Genomic DNA, 22,974 nt, shown 5'->3' with positions numbered 1-22,974 from the left:
TAACTGGTTTCCATACCTAACAGCAGTTAAATCAGGAGAGAAGTAAATAAAAGGAAAGATATTTATTGTATAGTACAATGAGAGAAACAAAGTCTTTAGTAATAGACAAGTCTTTGGTGCTTGAACTTCATGAGGACATCATCCTAGAACAGCTGCACAATAGATCCAACTATGAAGTCCAGACACAGGTGGTGGTGATTGCTGATGAGTCAGATAAGAAGATGGAGTGCAAATCCTGCGGAGACTGGGCGAGGATGGGATGGTGGTGGGGCATACATAATAGCTCTATGTCAGACTAAAGTAGAGAGAGAGAGAGAGAGAGAGAGAGAGGCATATTTAAAAAGACTACAACTAGATGATAGGCTATAGATGAAGTGTGGTGTTTTGCTGTTGGTTGTCATGAGTGACAGGTGACAACTCAATTTAAGACTACACCCCTTGAACATTGACAAACCAGGAAATAGATGAACATGCATGAGAGAGAAAGCTGGAAAAGTTAACCCCCAGTATGCCTTTATGAAATAGTCTTCCTGACTGAACTTTCGCTAAGTTTCATCAGTTACGTTCTGCCTCTGTCAGAAGATTTATCACAAATTCACAAACATATTACTGGCAATATATGTTGCCAGACTGGCCAAGTCGCATCTCATTCTACTGCAGCGAATATGACTGCATAAGTGAGCACTACATAACAGCCACCTACAATAAAAGGAAAGTTAAGAAAGTATAATCTTTGCAATTTTGCGTTGGGCTGCACTCAATCTCACAAGAGCAAAAGGTAATATAACTTCAACCAACGGTCCATCACTGTGAGTCACTCAAAGTTGTTTGCCTCCCTTATATGTCGATAAAATATGACAGCATCCAGGTAAAAGGTAGATCTAGTAAGAAAAATCAACCAGCAAGTTGCTCTTTCATGGATAAGGAAGGAATTAGATTATGAACCTTTTTTTTCTCTAATGAATATTTCCTATCTACCAGATGAGAGTAAATTATGAATTAGTGAATTATTAATGAAATGATTGATCTAATGGTATCACAAGGAAAATGAACAGTTCTTATTGGGGGTAATTAAAAAGAAGTTGGTCAGACTTTGGCTATCTTAGCGTCAAACTTAAAGGAGGGAAAAGCTGACGGAGGATGTCCCTCTTACCAGATGCTCCACTAAAACTTGTATGATAGAAAGAAGAAGAAATCCCATGGTATGGGAAAGACATGATAGTCTATTCATCAGGAAAAAGATAGTGGGAACAGACTACAAATCAAAGAACTAGTATATATGTAATAAATTTAACAAACACAACGCAGCAATAAATGTGCACAATTAGACAGCCTGTTAGTTTCTTCTCACAAAAGAAGTTTAAAAAAGACTAATATTTACAGAACTAAAACATTAGGATGGAGGACCAACAAACTCATAAATGCTTTATTTTCAGTTTTCATGGAAAATGTACACATTTTTTATTACTCCTAAATTTATAATATGCATTAACTCCTAATGTTTTAGTGAAAACAAAGCAAACCAGCCACATATTTACTGTTTCTGCATGACTAGAAACATATTGGTCAGTTAGAAACTACTAATTAGTTAGAACTATAGTTTTTTAAATAAACCAAGGTTTATGAAACAATACAGTGTAAAATGTAGTCAGACATTTTAGTTAGCCATCAGTGTTCAATTGTGAGTAAAAATGAAGAAAACATCAAACCTTTACTGATTATGTGACTTTGCCTACAACACTGTTAAAATGTGTGTAGAGGTGCATGTGGTTATTTTGTTGCACCCTTGTTGATGCAGATTTATCAACATGTCAGTTTTTGCTGTCTTCAGATGCTGCAGGGATTTTATGAATTAAAGAGAAGCTTTCATACACTAGAACACAAAACAGCTATAAAACACACTTTAAGAGTCCCCCTTTTTTCATCTGTAGTCGATAAATGCAAACTGCCTTAACCACATTAAACTTAAATTTTTAATGATTTGAATGCATCTGCTGGGTGAAGAATGATCAATTAAAATAGCTCATTTTTAAAACTTTAGAAATTTTAAGCATGAACTTCGAGGTCAGCATAAGACAGTTTGAAGCACTGCTTGGCCCTTAGTCTGGCAGCTATAAAAATGTATATGAAAAAGTGCTCTTCTTTGTTGAAAATATCTTACATCTGGATGTCTCCTCTAGGACGGCAGCTAACAATTTTCAACACTCAAGCAACAGTTGCAATTGGTGGTAGTGATCGAGGCCGGCCATTTCAAGGTCAACTGTCTGGTCTTTATTACAATGGCCTCAAGGTGTTGAACATGGCCGCAGAGGGAAGCCCTAACATCAAGATTAACGGCAGTGTCAGGTTGGTAGGTGATGTGCCCAGTGTGGCAGGCTCAGCCAGGACCACAGCCATGCCTCCAGAGATGTTCTCTACTTTCATCGAGACTACTACCATGATGTCCACTACCACCACACGGAAACACAGATCCTCCTCAACTGTACAGGTTTGGATAGACTTCCATAATAACATATTAAAACATGCATACAAAGAATAGTAGTCAGAAAACGGTACGATGACTTGAGTTCATTCTAATTAGTGTTGCAGAAAATAAAATATGTCATTGGGAAATTAAAGCTGGCTTGCTTGAAGTTCATTGAAGCACTGAACTAAACAACCAATCAGATCAATGATACAGTAAAGGATGCAGCCTATGAGAGTGCCTGTCGGCATTGTTCTTTGGTTGGTGCATAAATATTGTGTTCCCCTGTGTTTGGAAATATTATATACATATTTGTATAACATTTTTGATTGATTCATTAAGATTATGAACACAGATTTTGTGTTTTTGGTGTATCAACCTCGATTTTCTTATATAAAATACAATAAAATAACAATGAGAGCAAAACCTTAATTAGAATGTATGTTTCCTCCCTTTCTTGTTGCCTTTACCAAATTTATGATGTTCCAAATATTTCCCAATGTGATTATTTTATTACATTTATTGATATTTGTATTAAATTCCTATTTATACTTCCTGATATCTGTGGTATTACTATTTGATCATTACTCTCACAGCTGTAATGGATTTGTGTTTGAGCTGCACTCATTGCTAATCCAAACTTTTCCTGCTGTTGTTTCACATTCAAATGTGTTCACTAGTGAAATTCCACACATTGGAAGTCTCTATGATGAAGCACTGAAATAAAATGCTACAAGTTTGTTATGGAGTTAGTAGAGTTTTGGTAGAATTTCTGTTGTTCAGTTTGATAGTCATGAATTAATTTTGACTTATCAGATTTGCTAACAAAAAACCCCCAACTCAATTCAGACACCTCTGTTGAGGTGAGGGCTGAAACCCACTTACATAAAGCAATATCTCAAGTTTGAACTCTAACCACTGCTAACATACAAAACAAAAGTGGAGAGGATCTTTTCAGTGAGGAAGAGGACAGAGAGAGGAGGGTGCCACACTCATTGTTCCTCAGGGCAAGGAACAATGAGTGGATGCTAAGAATCACAATTTAACAAAGACTGGATACTGCTAAAGCTAGTGTAACAACACTAAACATATCAAAACATCTGGTCAGAGTTTTATTATGTTTACCAACTATCACATACATTGGCTCTAAAATCATCCCCGCTTGTCAGACATGAATAACGGGACCCTAACATCTCTTAATAATAAGTGACACGCTTCACATTGCTACAATCTGGTCACAGACAGGACTTCAAACTAGAGAGGCGCTCAGAGTTTTGTCCTTTCTGCCACAGCAGCCCTAAGCACTCCTCCTCCTCTATTAGTGATGTTAGCCACTCTAACATTGTTGATCTAAACTCTAATAATGTGTGAGTGCAATTAAGTAATACATATGGGTTGGAATAGATGTGATAAAGTGTACATTTCATGAATTGTGTAATTGTATGTTGCTGGGTGGATGTGTGATGTATCAGTATGTTTGGAATATTTAGAGGCCTTCAAACAACAAAGCAAATTCCATCAACTGAGGGAGACTGAGATGCAATTGAAAAGATCTTTTCGTTAAACTACTGTTTCCAGGGGCAATAATGAACATTCATGCTTGCCTTCTAACCTGTTTTGTATATTTTTACCTTGTCTTTGTGTATCTTTTTTTTCTGCTGGGTCTGTGTTTGGATGTCTTCACTCTGGTTGATGATCAACATTCTGCTCATGAAGCATACGGCAGAGGAGATTGTTTCATCTGCAGAGTGTTCGAGTGATGACGAAGACCTGGAGGAGTGTGAAACTAGTCATGCAGGTGGGCTAGGTTAGTTTGCTTTTGCTTGCTTTCTTTTTGCGTTCACTCATCTGCACCAATGGATCAAGGTATCCTCAAAGCATCATACGCCATGGTTGGTCAAAGTGTAACTTCATAAAACAACCAGTGTAGTGACAGTGCCTAGCAAGCTGCACTACACATGACCCAATCCAACAATGAATTGTTAAATCACTTTCAATTGAAAATTGCTGAACAGTTATACATAAAGTTCATGTAGTATGTTGCCAATTGAACAACAGTAACACAGAAGGTCATTAATGTCATGAGCTACACTTGCACATGGGGTCATTCAGAGTGGTTAACATGGTCACCAACATACAAGCAAATTTTGTCTGATGAAAGGAAAAGGAAAAATAAGATTGAGTACATAGCATCACAAAATTTGTATGGTGAATGGTGAACCATCATTAACCATTGATGCTGCAATATGTATCACGTTGTGTTTAAGTCACTGCTCCCACTATCCACTGCTCTGATTTTCATTGCAAAGAATACATTTTAACTGCTTTTGTTTTTAGGAGTACCATGATTTTAATTGTTTGTTTTTATTTCTGTTTTTCCATATTTAGAAGCACTATTGGTTCATATAATAGAGAATTCATTGAATTTCTGTGTATAAGTTTTCATTTTCTTTGGGTCATACTTTTGCTTGTTATTCTGTCTTTTTTGTATCTAAATATTAAAAATCTAAGCTCCGTTATAGTGATTGAGAATCAGTTTTGAAAGAATTTGGGAATTTCCGAAATTTCCACATTCCGCAATTTCCGCAATTTTAGTGTGTTTGGTAGGAAACAAAAGTGCCATGTTGGTCACTCCCATACAAAAGAATTTAACTAACAGATTCTTTTTGTCAATGATTACAGTTCTATACCTTACATGCCAAGTCCTCTCACAGGCTTTTATATTGGTTTAACCCATCAAGGCTCTGTGGCATCTTGAGACAGATCTTCAAACTCACTACCCAATCAAGAAGTAGCAAACAGAACCTATGAAGCACCAACGTACCTGCTGTTCATCTCCCTTTTTCACTTAGCCAACTTAAGAACAGTATACAGCACTCAGCAAAGAATTTGTCACCCTCTGGTTTCACTGAGTTACTCTGTGCAGCTTATTATTTATTCAGACTGCTCACTCCCTGTGCACTGGGGCTAAATATCTTTGGTACCAGTACAAAGAAGGACAGGCAGACGCCAGTGAGGAAGTTCCTGCATTCTTGTTACCTCTTTACTGATATATTGCACACTTCTGCTCACTGTTAAGCAACTTTCATTCAGGCTCCATCACTAGCTACACTACCTGGCATGCTTTACGAAGAATGAATTGCACCCACTAATATCACTGTGAATTGAATTTGCTAATGATTTGACACTGCAAACACACCCATAAAGTTTGCATCTTAGTCTGCCCATGTTTTCCATCTGTTTGAGTGAGCTAAGCAGTATCCAGTATTTCAAGCTTTTCTCCACATTTCAGCACACAGATTGGTCCATAATGAAAATCAAAATGAACACAAAATCCTCAGATTGCATGTCTTTATGAGCTCTCCACAACCACAAACAAACTTTCATGTATTTTGCTTCTTTTACTGATTTAGTATTTCACATCTATAACTTAATGTACTGAAACATCAAAAAGCAGCCATTAATGTGACTCAGGCAGATCTGAAACATGTTAGATTAATGTCTGAATCATACTTATAATGTTGTTCAGGGGTCACTGAATGTATCCACGATCTCACAGAAACATCAATCAAACAATTTATCTTTATTTATATTGCGCCTAATCACAACAAAAGTAATCTCAAGGCACTTTACACATAGAGCAGGGTTTTTTTCCAGAAAGCGGGTTATATGGAAAACAGTTAAAAAAAAGTTAACCCTGAGATGAGGGAAACTCTGTTATCCGTTCCAGAAAGAGAGGTAACTGAAACTCTGAGTCAGTCACCATGGTAATTTGAGTCAGCTCTGTGAACATAACCTGTTTGCTGTCAGGTTTTCTATAAGAAACCCTGAGTTTCTACCTGTCTCCTCTTACCTGAAGCAAGCTGCCAGACATAGGTTGTCCATTTCTTTGCAATCCGATAGATGTCGAGGCAGAATTAATGAGAGGACATATGTGTTAAGCAGCTTTCTGTTGGGGCTTTAAATTACTACCTGTTGAAATAGCCACTGGAATTAATATTTACTTAGTTTAATAGCCTATGTCAACTATGAATATTATCAAAGCAAGGTACAATCATAGACTAGCAGGTAAGTTAAGTCAGTGGAGTTGTGCATTAAAACATTGACTCGGGCACCAGTTCTCCCATGCCACTTCACTTTCCGCAGCGTCCGCAGCAGCGTTACTTTTAGTGAAATATATGATCATATTCGCCACAGGCCTGCAGGGGGAGCTCCAGTTACAGTGAGGTTACATAACTCAAGCTTGTTTTCTCAGCAGTTGCCATGGTGAATCAAGGTATCGGGGCTCCATTGATGATGGCTTTTTATAGCAGTCGCACTGGAACCGGATACTCAGAGTTTCCCATCTCAGAGTAAGTCAACTCAGAGTTCAGGGTTAGACTCAGAGTTTGTTGAACCTCCTACCTGGAACACCCCCCTGGTCTAGAGCAGCCTAGTTGGTTTGGATCAAGTAATCATTAAAGTTAATTCTGTAAAATCAATTGGAGAGAAACAGTCTACATATATATCAGGTTTAAGAGCAGTTTCTAAATTTCAGGAGGCGATTAATTTTGTCCCTAAAATTTTATCATTAAGGAAAGTCATGGAATTATCACTACTGAGATTTATAGGAATACATGGATCAACAGTTTAGATCAACATGGATTCACAGTTTAGCGCAGAAAAGAAAACTGTTTTTATTCTCCTCTATTAGTGATGAGTAATAAGCGTCTCTGGCTTTACAGAGGGCCTTCTTATATATTTTAAGACTGTCTTACCAAGCCAAGTAAGATTCTTCTAGTTTTGTCTTTCTAATTTTTGTTTGCTTTAATTGTCGAGTTTGAGAATTATACTACAGAGCTGTTCTCTATCTCTGTTCTCAGCACAAAACTTCAGCATTCGGGTCAAGAGGACAGTACACTATAACAAATAAAAGTGAGCGTAAGGTTTTCATCAGTACTGATGTTCTGTTTGTTCTTTTCCTCCGCAGCATTATGCAGCAACTGAAAATGCTGAGAAAGAGGCTGTGTGGATTTATGCACACAGCACAGCAGCAATAACTTCATTAACAACATAACATAACAATCTCACATATTTATGGACACACACTAAAAGTTCTGCCGTCTGTCTCTCTCTGTAGGTACAGCCATTCAGTGAGCGTGATGTGTTCATGTGCACAGGGCAGTGAGCGTGATGCGTTCATGTGCACATGAACGCATCACATCTTTTTTTTTACAGGGATATTCAGATTTTGGTCTTCTTTAGGTCATTTAAGGAACGTTACAACACGTGTGACCTTGACCCATTTTGATTTATGAATTTGCAGTATGACTGTTGGTGAAGAAAAGGATGGTTTACAGAATCCACAGTTTATGCCACCTTCATTTCACCTTCAATCCCCCCCTTAAAAAAATGTAACTAAGCAAAACAAACTTTTACTTTCAAACAAGCTACTTTGTACTTTTAGACTTTTTAGAATTGTAATTATACTTCTAACTAATTTAATTAAGTAGTGGTACTTTTACTTGAGTAGAATATTTCAGTACTCTTTCCACCTCAGTGTTCACTTTCCAGTCAAGCCACTGAAATCAGTTTTGTTGTCTGTCTGGATTCATGTGTTAGGGTCATGGTGGCTATGTCTCTGATTGGATCAAATTATGCAGACTTCACATTCTCTAACCCTCAGCAATATCACCTTCTGGAGCACATCTGCTTGTCTATGAGGAGCATCTGGGGGATGTGGGGTTTTCTTTTTTGATTGGAATGGTATCCGCAACCTTTTAAAGAAAGTTCTGCTCCTTTCCCACTTCAGTCACAAAACAAACTCAATCATGCTGAGGTTTCACATCATCAATGTGGTTGCCGTCCTACAGGCAGTGGTGTGAAGCCCCCAACCTCACAAAGGTAACTTTTTTCCCCTCTGAGAGCCTGATAGGATCCTGGATCTTTCAGCATTGATCCCGTGAAGGGCAGTGAAGTGCACATTGATCCTCCTCCTGATCATCTGGCAACATTCTGATCAACCTACAGCCAACCTGTGCAGTTTCCTCCTGACTGGGCAGTGAGTGCAGAGATCTGTCTCTAGGTGCTCAGGGGCAGCCTTGATGGGGCAAACCAATACCAATAAGCTAAAAGCTAGGAGGGCTATGGACATATTCATGGAACTCTTCTATATATATTGAAATACAGCGCAACCTTTTGAAGTAATGCTTAATTGAATGCCACTAGAAGTAATTCAATTCATGATATCCACTCACACCGCAAACAGAAGGCCTTTGAAGTGCTGGTGTAAGACAGACAGACAGACAGACAGATAGATAGTATTCTTATGTTGCTTATCAGTTGGTTGTCTTGTTAAAAGGTCATTCCCAAATTTCTTCAGAATTTGTGAGGTATTAGTGTTAATGGATTTAAAGGTCTGCCTTGTATTCTGACATTCATGGGGATTTGGGAAGAAAGAGAAAAACAGGGCCTCAGTCATCCAATCATGCGTTTACACAGAAATTCACCCCATTCTAACACTGACATCACTTTGACCTTGACAGTGGCATGCTCTGTTGAGTTGAAATTTCCTTTGTTGTATTATTTTGGGAGTCAAAGTTATTTCCACTTTAAGTTTTCTAAATTTTGTGATTGAGCCATCATCTCCATCTATCCACCAATTATACAAAAATATATTCCTCATCATGTGTGTCATGCATTTTTGGTGGGTGTTCTTTGTTTCCACATTTTCTGGAGAGTTTGTGCCATATAGCTTTTAAGGAAAACATCCCAATATTTTTCTAAGAAAAAAGGGCAAAAAAACCTCTCAATAACTCAATAAGTTAAGTGCCTTATGAAAATAACGACAGTTGTTTATGAAAATCGTTGCCTCCTCCTAACCCTTCAAACACTTTTCTGGCCCCTGTATATCCCCCACCACCTTCTTCCCTAATGATTTACTGCATTTGAATATATTTTTAGCATAGATGGCATGAAAAGATTTTGTTTCCCACTTTGATTTCATCTTAAGCAGTCAATGGTGCTATGATTTAACAAACTCTTGAAATCATTGTCCTCAGGGTGACATTTAATCGTTTCTTTGCATGCTTTTTGATTGGTGTTATTTTTTTATCTTTGACTCCATGCCCCTGCATTTAGCCTAACTTGATTGCTTTGTCTGCATTCATGTTTAATTTGCAACATTTTTGCGGTCGCAGCGACATCAAATGTCATCTATCTTACCCTGCACTGTCTTTATTTTCTGTGGCTGTTGCCTGTCTGGCTTGTCTTAAAAACTTGTCAAGTGATTCTGTTCTCTGTTGTAAATCTGTTGTCTTCTTTTCAATTAATTTCATGAGATGGCAACCAAAAGGGCTTTTTAAATAGTTAATACCTTTAGGTATTTAATAAGCAATTAATCAAATTCTCTTGCCATTTATCTTGGACACCATAAAATGCATGCTGAGAGCATAACAAAGGATACTGTTTCAAAATACAGTGACGATAAACAGAAATGCCCCAAACCACTGGTACACAGATGGAAATTTACCAAAAAACAGAAACAAACAAATATAACCCCAAATGGCATTTTTGCAATTTGATAAAATTGAAATAGTAATTCAATATTTTTGCTGTTGGAAAAAGTAAAATTCCTAGTCACAAACAAGGAAACTAAATGTGATAAACATGTCCTGAACAAAGATAATACAAGTAAACAGCACATTTCTGACTGGAAAAGTAATCAGTATGCATTTTAATGCCATATCAACTATTGCATTTTCAGCTGGGAATAAGAGGAATGTCAGCTATTTTCTTTGTTTTCACAGACAGAAATCTGACAGCTGCGTGATGCAGACACAGGCCAATAGAACAGAATAGATTTTTTTAAAAGTTAGACATCTCAAGTTTTACAGCTGTTATTGTGAAAGTAATACTTCTTGCCTTGTGGACCAATGTAGCTATTACACATTTTGATGTGAAACTGGGTTGTTAATAGAAACAAAATCAAAATTAAAGCTGCAATCAGAGATTCTCTCACACCTTTGTGCATGTCGGGTTGCACCATAGTCAAAGTGTTTTACTGTAGGCATGTATGTGTTCAGGCCTGGACTCTTATCAGACATTGCATGAAGCTAGATAAATATGATTTCCTGTGTAATTATACAATATTGTGTGTAGAACACACAGTGTAGATTCCATGTAAATCCAATGATGTTAGTCATATAAGGCTGACTTCCTGTTATCAGTAGATGGCACTGTGAGTGTGACTCAATATTGACATGTAGGGGTTTTCAACCCAGGACTCTTATCAAGTATGAGAATTTTGGTGCAGGTTGGATGATGTACATTTAAAATTACAAATACTTGCCCCTTAATGGCAAAACATCAAAGTTCACTGTGCCACCACAGCGACAGTGCTCAATGAAAGATCAATATTTTCATCAATTTTATCACAAAGGAATATGCTAAATCAAATTTCAAAAGGTGGGGGTTTTTAATTTGAATTTGTAGGTGGTGCCATCAAGCCATTTTGCCACAACCAAGCCCAAAATCCACCACCTCTGATGCTCTCTTAAAGGTTTTGGGCAAAATGTGGGTCAGTTCCTTCAACCTGGCTTCAGGACTTTCAAATGAGTTGGCGTAGTTGTCCCAAGGATCATCCAGTCCAATGTTGTAAAAACATCCTTGTGACACTATACTTCCTGTGTAGACATGACACAACTGTCTAAAAAGAGAGGAATAAGAGCAGATAAGAAACAGGAATCAGACAGGAATATGCTGGGTAAAAGGAGGGCAGGGTAGAGGAAGTAATAGAGCACTGGCTGTCCCTCTGACTTGAAGCCTGAGAAATCAAAGCCCAATCGTGACCTGATACTGCAAAAAACAAGGTTAGAGGGGATGAGGATGGCCCAGACAGTTGGAGCACAGCAGAGGAGGAGAAAGTTTTGGCCATTGGAGTCACACATTTGGAATGCAGCCCACACTAGATACCAATGTAAGAACTATTTTGTAACCTCAATTTCAAACCCAATGGTGTGTATTTTTAACCAATGACAAGTTATTGTTTCACTTTGACATCCCAGGGTAAGTGGATGGTAAATGGACTGCATTTACCATCATTTACCATATTAATCAATTCCACCAATGAAAATGTTTTTCTGGTGTTTTGATTTTTGAACCTCTTTGAACTACAAATACACTCTTAAAGTATTCTGACACCTTTAGGACCTTTCTCAATCAGTGCAACCCTGTTGTGAGGTTGAGTAGCACTGTTTCTGGGAGAGGCATCAAGCTCCAGGTGACTTCTGTTTAACAGTGCTTAAGGGCCAAAGGTTGGGACACTTACATCAGGTGCTTTTCATAATTCCATGGTTAATAAGCATTAGTTTATTAAAAAAAATGGCATTTTCATATCAATCATATCAAAATCGTGAAGTGAAGGTGTAAAAGTAATATGTAAAAAAAGAGAAAATAATTCACATTAAAACTATCATGTAAAACGTTAAGAATCTAATTTTATTTCAAAATTAATTTAGTTTTTCTTAACACATGGAAAAATCTTAAGAGTAAACCTGCTTTTTTAAGCTACATCAGGTCAGCTTGGGGTTCAGTGAACAGTGTTTTAAATCACAGAAAATGAACAAAACCTTAGAGTTCAACTGCTGTTCACATGGAACCCTTCTCCACTTCGGCCTTCAAAGTTCTCATTTGAATATTTAAACCTATAGAAAATAGATTCAACAAACTACAAATCACACAAACATTACTAATGAACCTATTCTAATAAATGTCATATTTTTTTAGGTGTTTCTTGCCTTCTAGGAAGACATGGGTCACTGTTCATTTCCACTTAAGTATAGACAGATGTCTGCCATCTTATGGAATTTTCCGTGATTGTATTTTTACATATATGTGCAGTCCTCATGGTTTATGTGGGTTACATTAGGCAAAATATTAAATCATATGTCAAAAGACACTACAGGATTAAAGCTGGTATCCATAATATTATTCAGCCCATTTGCATCAGTGTCTAATTTCATTAGTTTGAGTAGGTTTGCTTTGGTAGGTTCAAACAAACTGCTACCTTTGGAGAACACTTTTCACCACAGAACAGGGCCACAATATACACAATGTTATGGATATCGCCTTTAAGCTTGTCATTTGACCCTATCATACTTGAATCCTGAATCAATTGCATTTCATATATAGAACCTGACACAATATTGTTAATATATGTCTTGTGTTTTTTGTTTTGTTTTGGTTTTTTTGGGTGTTTTTAAGCTTTTTTCTTCTTTTTTTCAACTGCTATTAGTTAAACTTGACCTGTGCTCCAGTTGCATACTATACAATATTTTTTTTGGAGGGTGTGGGGGTTTATATGCAAACATTTCAGTTTGCATATTGATGTTGAGCTGGTGATATTACTATATACTTCTAGTGCTCAACAGCACTAGTTTCCTAGAGGTGCAGTTTGAATAATGTCCACATGATTATCACATTAAATATTAGTTTATAGTAAGGGATTGGGACACAGTGTCTGTCATTTTGGTCAGTCTCACCTGCCCTCAGTTTTCTGTGTTGTTTATTTTCTACTCTCCCTAAATGCAACTTACTTTAAGCATGCATCAACATCCTGCAGTATAACTAAAGCTAAAACAAAAAATAATAATAACCCATTCTCAGCCAGCACTGTCTCTCTCTGATGTACACCCAGACTGCACGATCGGTCCATGTTTAAAGATTAACATTACAGATAGATTTGTCATCAAGAAACACATGAGAGAGGGGCCCGTCCTCCAGTCGAGTGCCTCTCTCATCAGTGTCTGTTTTCTATTGTGTGCATCTGGTTGTAGTGTGTGCAAAATTTTAAATGGCTTTGTTCTTTCATCTTGACATTTTTTGTTTGATAATTTTAACAGGTTTTTTTTTTTAAGTAATCCAATTAATCAATGTCATTTTGGTTCTTGGCTTATTAAGACTGTCTGTTTTTAAACATTTTTTTAGTTTAGTTTAGTTTTTTTGTCAATCAGATAATACTTAAATCACAGCGTGAAACATTTCTATATATGATTTGACATTTTTGGATTTGGAACTACTTCAGTAACTAACTTGTGTGATTTTTCTTACAGTATAATTTCCTGATAAATATTACATTTAAAAAGTATAAATGTATAGCAATGTTTGCATAAGCAATTCTACTTGAGGTATTTTATAAACATATGGAATCCCACAAACTAGTAGGTGAAGAAATTCCAGATCCTGGTCTTATTTTTCAGACTTTTTCAAATTTATTTTGAAAAAACAAAGGAATCTTTACTGAATAATATTTTGACTGTGAGGCAAACAAAATGAACTGCATGGCTAAGAAGTTGCAGTTTAGGGCTTGTCAGACTTGTCAGTGTTAGAGTTCTTCTGTTCTTTTCTGTAGATGGGCATGTATATGCTCATTGTTTGTATATCCCCATCCCTTCCTTACAGCCAAAAGCGCTAATGCCGCCCGACCGCTTCGTACTGCCTTTACATGGACATGGCAACTGACTTACACTGTCACCCTCATCACCCTCATTTCCTATGTAGTATGTTCATAGGTCCCACCCCTTCTTCACCTTCTCCCTTGTCTTTAGAGGTATTACGATATAACATCATCCATCCATTCTACACTAAAGAACAAATAAGCAAAAACTGTAACATGAATAGATTTTAGATACTATTGAAGTCTATTGCAACAAAAAAAATGTAGATACATTTTTGTAAAAAAAAAAAAAAAAAAAAAAAAAGAAATAAAAAAAGGAAAAAATATATATACATATACATATATATTTAACAGGAAAAAACAAAACATAAAAAACAGAATTATGGTGTTTATTTTTTGTTATGTGGTGTGGATGTATGTGTTGTTGCCTCCCTGTACCGTCATGTTTAAAGCTAGAACACATTCTCCAATGGATAAAAATGATCTTTAACGGTACCAAGTAGCTCTCCAACATTGTTATACAACTTTTTCTTTGTAAATTCTTTTCTTCCTGGCTAAATCATGCGGGCAATTTGTTGATGTAAGTTGAAATTTATGATTTTTTTTATTCTCTGATTTTTTTTTAAGATGCAGTATGTAAAATGTGAGGAGTGGATTTCAAAAAATGATTTTCTTCATGTGTATTACTCTAAAAGCAGAAAGCTAATAACCATACCTGCAGCAATTTTAGCTACATGTTATATGCTTTAGCTTTCACATCACTGAATTGACTCAGACAATTTTACATAGATGTCATCTTAAACAGGTAAATCTTTATATTTCAAAGCTATGGGTAATGCCACCAATGCCAATTCAACAGTACTAAACTGTCAAATTACTAGTGGGGAGAATTTCTTAATTACTTCTCTTCCCTGGCCTTTGGGTTTCTGCGCATTGAATTATTAGTGGGACAGCTAAGTGCAAATCAAAATATTACGATTACAATTACAATATAATATGGTGATGCTTTTATCTAAAGCAATGTATTTTAATACAACGAACGAACACAAGCTGATACAACACAACCAGGGATTTAGTCAGGAGAGAACGTCATGAGTAAGAGCCATAAAGCTAAGTTTGACTCTGATAGGACGTAAGTGCCAACAGGCAGTGCACAGAGGCAATTGATAGAGTAGTAGTACTTTAGTCCTTTCATTGGCAGAGGGTAAACCTGTTCATACAGGTGTAGGGAGGCCTACAAGTAAGGCGTTGCAATAGTCACTACATGATATTACAAGAGCTTGTACCAGGGCTTGTGCTGTGTGCTCAGACAGGTAGGGTCTGATCTTCCTGATGTTGTACAAGACAAATTGACACAACTGAGAAATTGAGGCCAGATGGATAAAGGTTAATGAATAAATAATCATGACACCCAAGTTTTGGGCACACTTTGTGGGACAGAGTTTATTTGCGCTGGATATTGATCCCTGGTTGCATAGAGAGACTGGTTAGGATGACAAGAAGCTTGGTGGGGTCAAATGGAAGGTGGTGTTTTTTCATACATGCCAATACAGTGCCAAGAAAAATATGTGAATCCTTTGGAGTTACCTAGTTTTCTGCATTAATTGGTCATAAAATGTAGTCTGATCTACATTTTGTCTATACTTGTACAGTATAATAGTGGGTGCCCAGCCAAGTTGACACCAAAGGCCCGACGCAGAATGCTCAATGAGGTAAAAAAAAAAAAAAAAGAACCCTAGAGTAACAGCTAAAGACTTGAAGAAATCATTATTATTTATTATAATAATATTATAATTATATTATGATAATAATAATGAAATAATAATAATGATGATGCATTTTATTTAAAAGGTGCAACACAACAACAGTACATCAAACAATATAAATCAGGTAACATTTAGTGCAAAGATAAAGAATACATATGAATGTGACTACAAAGTGCATTAGTACAATAAACAAACAGGAATGTGATTGTATAGTCAGTGTGAGACAGAGTATGCCACTCTGAATAGGTGTGTTTTCAGGCGGGATTTAAAGGTGGAGAGAGAGTCAGAAGTGTGAATGTCTGGTGGGAGAGAGTTCCATAGGCGGGGGGCAGATCGGCTGAAGGCTCTTGACCCCATGGTGGTTAAGTTGGCAGATGGGGCAGAGAGCTGGTTGGCAGAGGAGGATCGGAGGGTTCAGGAAGGTGTGTAGATGTGAATAAATTCAGAGAGAGATATGATGGTGCCAGGTTGTGAAGGATCTTGAACGTGAGGAGTAAAATCTTAAAGTCAATGCGATATTTGATAGGGAGCCAATGAAGTTGCTGCAGGGCAGGAGTGATATGTTCAATAGAGGGAGTTCTGGCTATGATACAAATAACCATTGGCACTTGTCAACATCTATGTTCATGAGTCTACATAAAACATTGAAGAGATTGCCAAACATTTTCCCATAATGTTACTGGGAAAATGTTTTGCAGACTAATGAAACTAAGGTTGAATTGTTTGGGAAGAACACACAGCACTACGTATGGCATAAAAATGGCACTGCATACCAACATGAAAACATCAAGGCAGGAGGGCGGGAGCATGATGATTTGGGGCTACTTTGCTTCCTCTGGGCCTGGACAGCTTGCCATCTTCAAGAGGAAAATGAATTCCCAAATGTATCATGGTATCCTACAGGTTAATGTTAGGGTGGCTGTCTGCCAGCTGAAGCTCAGTAGAAGTTGGGTGATGCAGCAGGACAACAACCCTACACATCAAATTAAATATAGAGTGACATCAAAAAAGCCATAAACTAGATGGAGTGTTGCCAGCAGGATTGTCAGTATTACCTTGCAAAATCTAACATTGAATTCCATGCAGAGTTTCATAGCAGTGATGTCACCAGTGTGTCCTGGTAGTGCAATACATTCACTCATTACCATTACAGGATGATTTTTAAGTGGCTAACATATTTTATGTCAACTAACCACTGATGGAAATTTGGTGCTTGTATTACAAACTGAACGATTCCGCTAAAATTTGCATTTAGCTGCCCCACTAATTCTCATTACTCTTCAGTAATAGATGCTGCAGTTGCTCAAAACGTAATCTTCCATGGGATTGTCAAGCGCTGCTGATTGCTGAGAATATTTTCTTTAACTGAATATTGGCTGACTCAGAATACAAAGTGCTACATGTAGTACCTTAAATATTGACTACATAAGACAATGTGATAGTAAAATCATTTGTCTGAAGAAGCACTTATCTAAAAGTTTGCAAACTGCATCTCTGATCGAGCTGTAGACATTGATAAGTGAATGTGTCTCTAATAGTTTTTTACTGTTTGAAATTATAGAATAAATTAGCATTAGTTTGATCTAAAGATTTGTGTGATTGATTGTGAATGTATATGTTGGTGTTTGTGGTAATTTGTGAGTCTCACAATTTGTGAGTATAATTTGCATTGTGCAACACAATTTTCAGTATGCACATGCACACTTCTTGTCAATGGCAGATTGAATGTTCACACCATTAAAAACCTACCTGAGATTACATTTCCTTAAAATGAGTTGTCACCTTGTCACCAGAAGGTTTACAGTTATGATGTATATGGATCTTTAAAAAGACTAGTGATAATTGTTGCCCTTGTTGTTTGTTTGTTTGTTTATGTTTTTTGGCATTGATGCTTTTCCCATTTTACTAAACAGGAACAATGCCACAGAAAAACAACTGTTCAATTGTATATTATAATGTTATTTCACATTTCATTAGAATCTGCAAAAACTGAAGAGTTTGTATATGGGGAAACAGAGCAACAAATTTTAGTTAGTGTTCTCAAAATTGTGGTGGTTTGAAGCCATTTGTTATTAATGAACAGTAGTGTTGGATAAGTAACTCAGTCCAGAGGGCTGTTGCACCAGACCTAGGTAGCGGATTAAGCCAGGATGAACTGGATTAAGAAATGGATTTCTTAATTCTGCTTTTGTGCAACAGACCTCTGTCAAATGACACTTTGACAGATAATACAAGTTGACAGATAACACTATTGACTGAATAACAACAACTAGCTTAATCAAAATGACAGTATGAATCTATTCTAACAGAAATGCCACAGGCTTCAATGCAAACCAACCCTGCAGTTACTAACTCTGATTAGTGTCATGTATTTCACCTAAACTATTCAAGAATCCAGTAATGTTACTGTAACACATACAGTGGATTCTTAAATAGTTTGCCAATTATTGACTGCAACCAAATTTTTAAATTCAGTAATTACATGACACTAATCAGAGTGTGTAAGGTGTTATACCTAACCGTTTTAAATGCTAGTTATTAGGAATTTCCAACAGCAATTTTACTAACTGTAACATGTCCCATGTTTTAACTGTCTAAATAGTTGGAAAATGAGACTTTGTTGTTCTGTAGTCATTCCATTTGAAAGAACTGTTTTTATCTTTCTTTTTTATTTTCTTTTTATTTTCTTTTTTTACATTTTTAACTGTTGTTGAGAAGATGAAAAAATAAACTGTGTAGTAAGAGCATGTATGTAAGTGGAATTTTTAGGAAATCTGATCTGATCTTCTGGTGAGTAAGGTCTCAAAGATTTGAATATATAATGGCTAACTACTAAATGAAGCTGTTGAACACACATTGGGTAAGAATGCCCTTCATGACATTTTCTATGAAGGTTAGTATTTCACAGAGGGTGAGCATTCAGGTGACTTTGCTCTGCCATTGACTTAAAATCAGTTATAGTTTAACAGTTTTTTCTTGGTTACAGAGCTGCTCATATGATATAATCATTCAGTCATAAAATGTCACTTGTTGAGTTAAACCTTAATTTCCAAGAAACAGTATAGTGAAAAGACTATGAAAAAAAGAACCACATGTCATCAAAATTGGGATGACAGTATAATGAAACATAAGCTGCGAAAAATCCTCTCTGCGTGTTCTGTTGACCCTCCACTATCTAGAATGTCTTGATTTAATTCTAATCTTCAACTAAATTGGTAATCATTGGTAATCATATTTTAACAGTTTTTTCTGATGTTTGGTCTCTAGACTAAAACAGAGATGATTTGCACTTGGTCATTAGAACTGCAGTTTACTGTGTGGATGTTTAATTATTCTAGTGACAAATCAATTCACATCAAATTTCATGTAAAACCTGATTTACAGAAATCAATAATTTTCATCATTACTTCCAGAACAGCTCTGTATCTGAGAAATGTTTGTAGAACTATAACTAAATGTTTTAGTGTTGTCATAATAAACAAAAGGTTTAAGATGATCTAAGAGCCAGTAAGAAGTGACACATCGGTCATTTCTATTATTACAGCACTCTGTATTTAGCCTAATTAAATTAAGTTAATGTTACTTGAATGTGCTGTGAAATAGGAAAAAAAAAGTTTTATTACATATTCTAAGATTTCCTTCCTACTCAATAAAGGGAAAATATAATGAATAAAAATAACTGCAGTATTTAACTACTTTGAATATGTTTTCATTTATTTGTATTTAGAACAGTTTAATGTTTACATTTGAAGATTGCACTTTCCCTTATCTTCAATGATATTCAGGGGTATACCTACTGGCCACTTAGAAATAAAATAAAAAATGTACGTGTATGTATGCGTATATATATATAAATATAAATATATATATATATATATATACACACACACACACACATATATATATGTGTGTGTGTGTGGTGTATTGGTATATACTATACTATATCTATATATAGACACATATTTACATATAAAATTAAATTGCATAAAACCCCTACACTGCCCTCTAAATTACTACCTGTCTTTCTCCAATCCCAGGAGCTGAATTAGTCATCCCAGTACTTGAGGATCCATTAGCGCACCCCCCTATAGCTCCTCGTGCACCCTTCATTCCCACTCCCTCAACCCACCACCCACTCCTCACCATTATTGAGACCACCAAAGAGTCCCTGTCCAAGACCACTGAGGCGGGGGTACCTTGCTTGTCGGACCGAGGCAGCGATGATTGTGATGATGATGGCTTGGTGAAATCGGGGTATGGCTCTGGGGAAGCGTTCAAGTCTAACCTGCCCCCTACCGATGATGAAGATTTTTACACGACCCTCTCCTTGGTAACAGATAAGACCTTGTCCACATCAGGCTTTGAAGGTGGCTACAAAGCTCATGCACCCAAGACTTTTAGACATAACAAACATTCAGTCTCCAGGCGCGGTAGGACTATCACTACCGCCATACCACTAACCGCCGACCAGAGCCGCACCACCGCCACCTCTGCCTTCACCGCCACCCTCCACAATGCTCCCGCCAAACAGCTGGCTGGCAAAATGAATAACCGCGAGCTAAAACCCCAACCCAACCTAGTGTTGCTTCCATTGCCCACATCCTTTGAGGTAGACAGCACCAAACTGAGGGGCCTATTAATAACCTCCCCCATGTTCCATAATATACCCACAGCACTTCCCACAGAACCAGGCGTCAGGAGAGTTCCAGGGCCCTCGGAAGTGGTTCGTGAATCTAGCAGCACCACCGGGATGGTCATCGGAATAGTGGCGGCCGCTGCCCTGTGCATCCTCATCCTTCTTTATGCCATGTATAAGTACAGGAACAGGGATGAAGGATCCTACCAGGTGGACGAGAGCAGAAACTACATCACCAATTCAGCTGTGCAGAGTAATGGCACTGTCCTGAAGGACAAACAGCAGAACTTAAAAGGCAGCAACAAAAAACAGAAAAATAAGGATAAGGAGTATTATGTGTGACTGTGAGACTTATGTGAACACAACACAGTAAAGAAAGAAAGCACTAAGAGAACATTTACTTTCCGCAAGGAGCTATGACAAATGATGGTATAACATGTATGTGCTGAGTAGTTAAACTGACATGTACTGTAATATAAAGCACACTTACTATTGTAAGCATAACGAGAAGGCTAAATAGCAACTTTAGAGACCTTCCACTTCAATCTGGTGAGAGACATTATCAGTATAGAAATAATTCACAGCTACATCATTCTCCTAAGTGACTTTTAGAGCAATGTGATCCTTGGCAGTAAACAAAAAACTTTTTTGAAAAAAAAAAACTAAAATGCTCATCTTGACCATTTTCAGCATGTAAGCAACATGTAGTGCTTAATGAGGGGGTCAGGCACACAATTGTTGTCAAAGTAAAAAAGGACTCTTGTATCAGAATATGACAAAATTTGTATGGTTTATACATAATACAAGTGTGGTGTCTTGCTGATTTTTGCTTTAAGCAAATTAAAAAGAAAAAAAGAAAGAACATTTCTGTGTATAAAATGAAATCCGGCGAGGAAACAGTTCTAATTGAATCTGTTAGCTCTGGAATCTGATGTACCAAAGTTATTCTCATTGTCTGACTGACAGTTACTCACTTTGTTGAAAGAAGTGGTGGTTTAGTGGTAAAAAAGCAACTGATTGTAAAATGCATGTCATCCTAATTTTACAGTAAAGTACAGTACAGTAAAAGTCCAGTATACAGTGTTCAACTTGGACCATGGTCTATTTTATGCCAAAACAGCTCTTCATCATCAGATCAGAGTTTTTAGACCCTCCCTTCTTTTTGAAGCCCTCAAAAATATTAATTGGCGAAAAAATCATTTCCTAAAGAATAATCTCTGAAAGAAAAGGTCTGTTAATGAAGCACAGCCAGTGGTGGTTTTATCTTTTTGCAACTGTATGTTGTTTCATTGTCTATCATTCCCTTTTTCTATGGAGGTGTCAGGAGAAAGACTAATGCAGTACTACAACATTGTTAACAAATGTGTATACAGAAATAAATCAAATGGTGAAAGTGTGAATTCTATCTGCTGTCACAGTCAACTGTGTCAAAAAACAGGAAATTTGTTTACATATTTTATTACATGCTAGCTGTTGTAATTTGTAGGTAGTAAAATGTACATATACCATGACAGTTGTAATTTTAGTACCTCTATTGTACAGACTGAACATATGGTTTATCTGCATATTTCATGACAAAATCTATTAACTGTTGATTTACATGGAGAAAAACTTACGTCAGAATGTGGAGAATCATATTGATATTTCGTAAAAAATTAAAAATGTATTGTTAGCCTAGAGATCTAACCAGAGATGTTTCCTAAAGTTGCATGAATATTTAACTACTTGCAGTTGTCCAACAAATACAAGGTGCCCTTCCTTCTGTATCATGGCTTTCTTGTTCTGGGTTACACTAGTGTTATTTCTTTTTGGAAGAGAATAAAGTCAGACTTATAACAGAGAGACAAAAGGCTATAATGGATGGGGGTTCACAGTTAAGAAGAGCTGAAATTGTTTTTGTTGTTGTTGTTTGTGTGGGGTTTTTTTATCAGACTGGTCACTTCAAATCATTGTCTTGTCACCTTTTTATCTTTTTATTTACTTATCATTATGTTTTGACGATATTTTACTATTTTGGTTTCCATTACCTGCCATTGTCATTTAATACTTTGTTATTTAATGATATGGACTTCAGTCTTTTTAATTGTTATAATTGATACTTTTCATAACCTTTTTCATCAGTTTTAACAAATAAAACAAATAAATCTAAAATATGTTTTTATTTTTCTTTAAAAATACACTGTAGTCTTTGGAATACAATCCAAATCAAGTTATGCAGTTACTTATGGCATACAACACTGCTTTTTTTGCCCCCTGTCTCAGCATGGAATCATCCAGACTCAACAGGAAAGAACAAATGAGGCAGCTTTATGAACCTGAAAGCTTGATTTTTCTCCACAACGCAATATAACAATCAAAATTCTACTTTTGATTTGAGAAAAAAAAGCAGCCTTGTTTTTAATTTACCTGTGTGGGTCTGGTTTTGGTCAAATGTTGCTTAATTCTGACTGGTACAGCTAAGAATAACAATAATAAATAATGATACATTTTATTGTTTAACATCAGAAAATAATTAAAATAAAAAATATCTATTTAAAAGCAATATTTTAAGTCTCAATAGACTGTGGCGCCCTCAGCTGTTCCACAGACGAGGGGCTGCTCAACAAAAGGCTCTATCACCAATGGTGCTGGAGGGGAGGAGGAGATTTTAATTTGTAGAGTGGCAGGATTGTAT

General features: G+C 36.6%; 1 protein-coding gene across 5 annotated transcripts in view; it reads left to right on the top strand.

The window, feature by feature from the left end:
* The window catches only part of nrxn3a (neurexin 3a), a 285,289-nt gene extending 264,614 nt beyond the window's left edge, over positions 1 to 20,675 (top strand). For 3 of the 5 annotated variants that reach the window (XM_053336307.1, XM_053336304.1, XM_053336302.1), the window contains 3 exons: positions 2,181 to 2,488; positions 4,181 to 4,271; positions 20,338 to 20,675. In XM_053336307.1, the coding sequence (XP_053192282.1) occupies positions 2,181 to 2,488; positions 4,181 to 4,271; positions 20,338 to 20,642 (704 nt within the window). In that variant the 3' untranslated portion in view covers positions 20,643 to 20,675. Of the gene's footprint in view, positions 1 to 2,180; positions 2,489 to 4,180; positions 4,272 to 5,671; positions 5,693 to 20,337 lie in introns of all 5 variants that reach the window. The other 2 variants (XM_053336305.1, XM_053336306.1) reach the window with 2 other exon arrangements.
* The last annotated feature ends 2,299 nt before the right edge of the window (positions 20,676 to 22,974 follow it).

Source organism: Scomber japonicus, chromosome 16 (assembly GCF_027409825.1).
Source record: "Scomber japonicus isolate fScoJap1 chromosome 16, fScoJap1.pri, whole genome shotgun sequence".
NCBI classification, from domain to species: domain Eukaryota; kingdom Metazoa; phylum Chordata; class Actinopteri; order Scombriformes; family Scombridae; genus Scomber; species Scomber japonicus.
The sequence above is the reverse complement of the archived record's forward strand: the minus strand, read 5'-3'. Positions and strand labels throughout refer to the sequence as shown.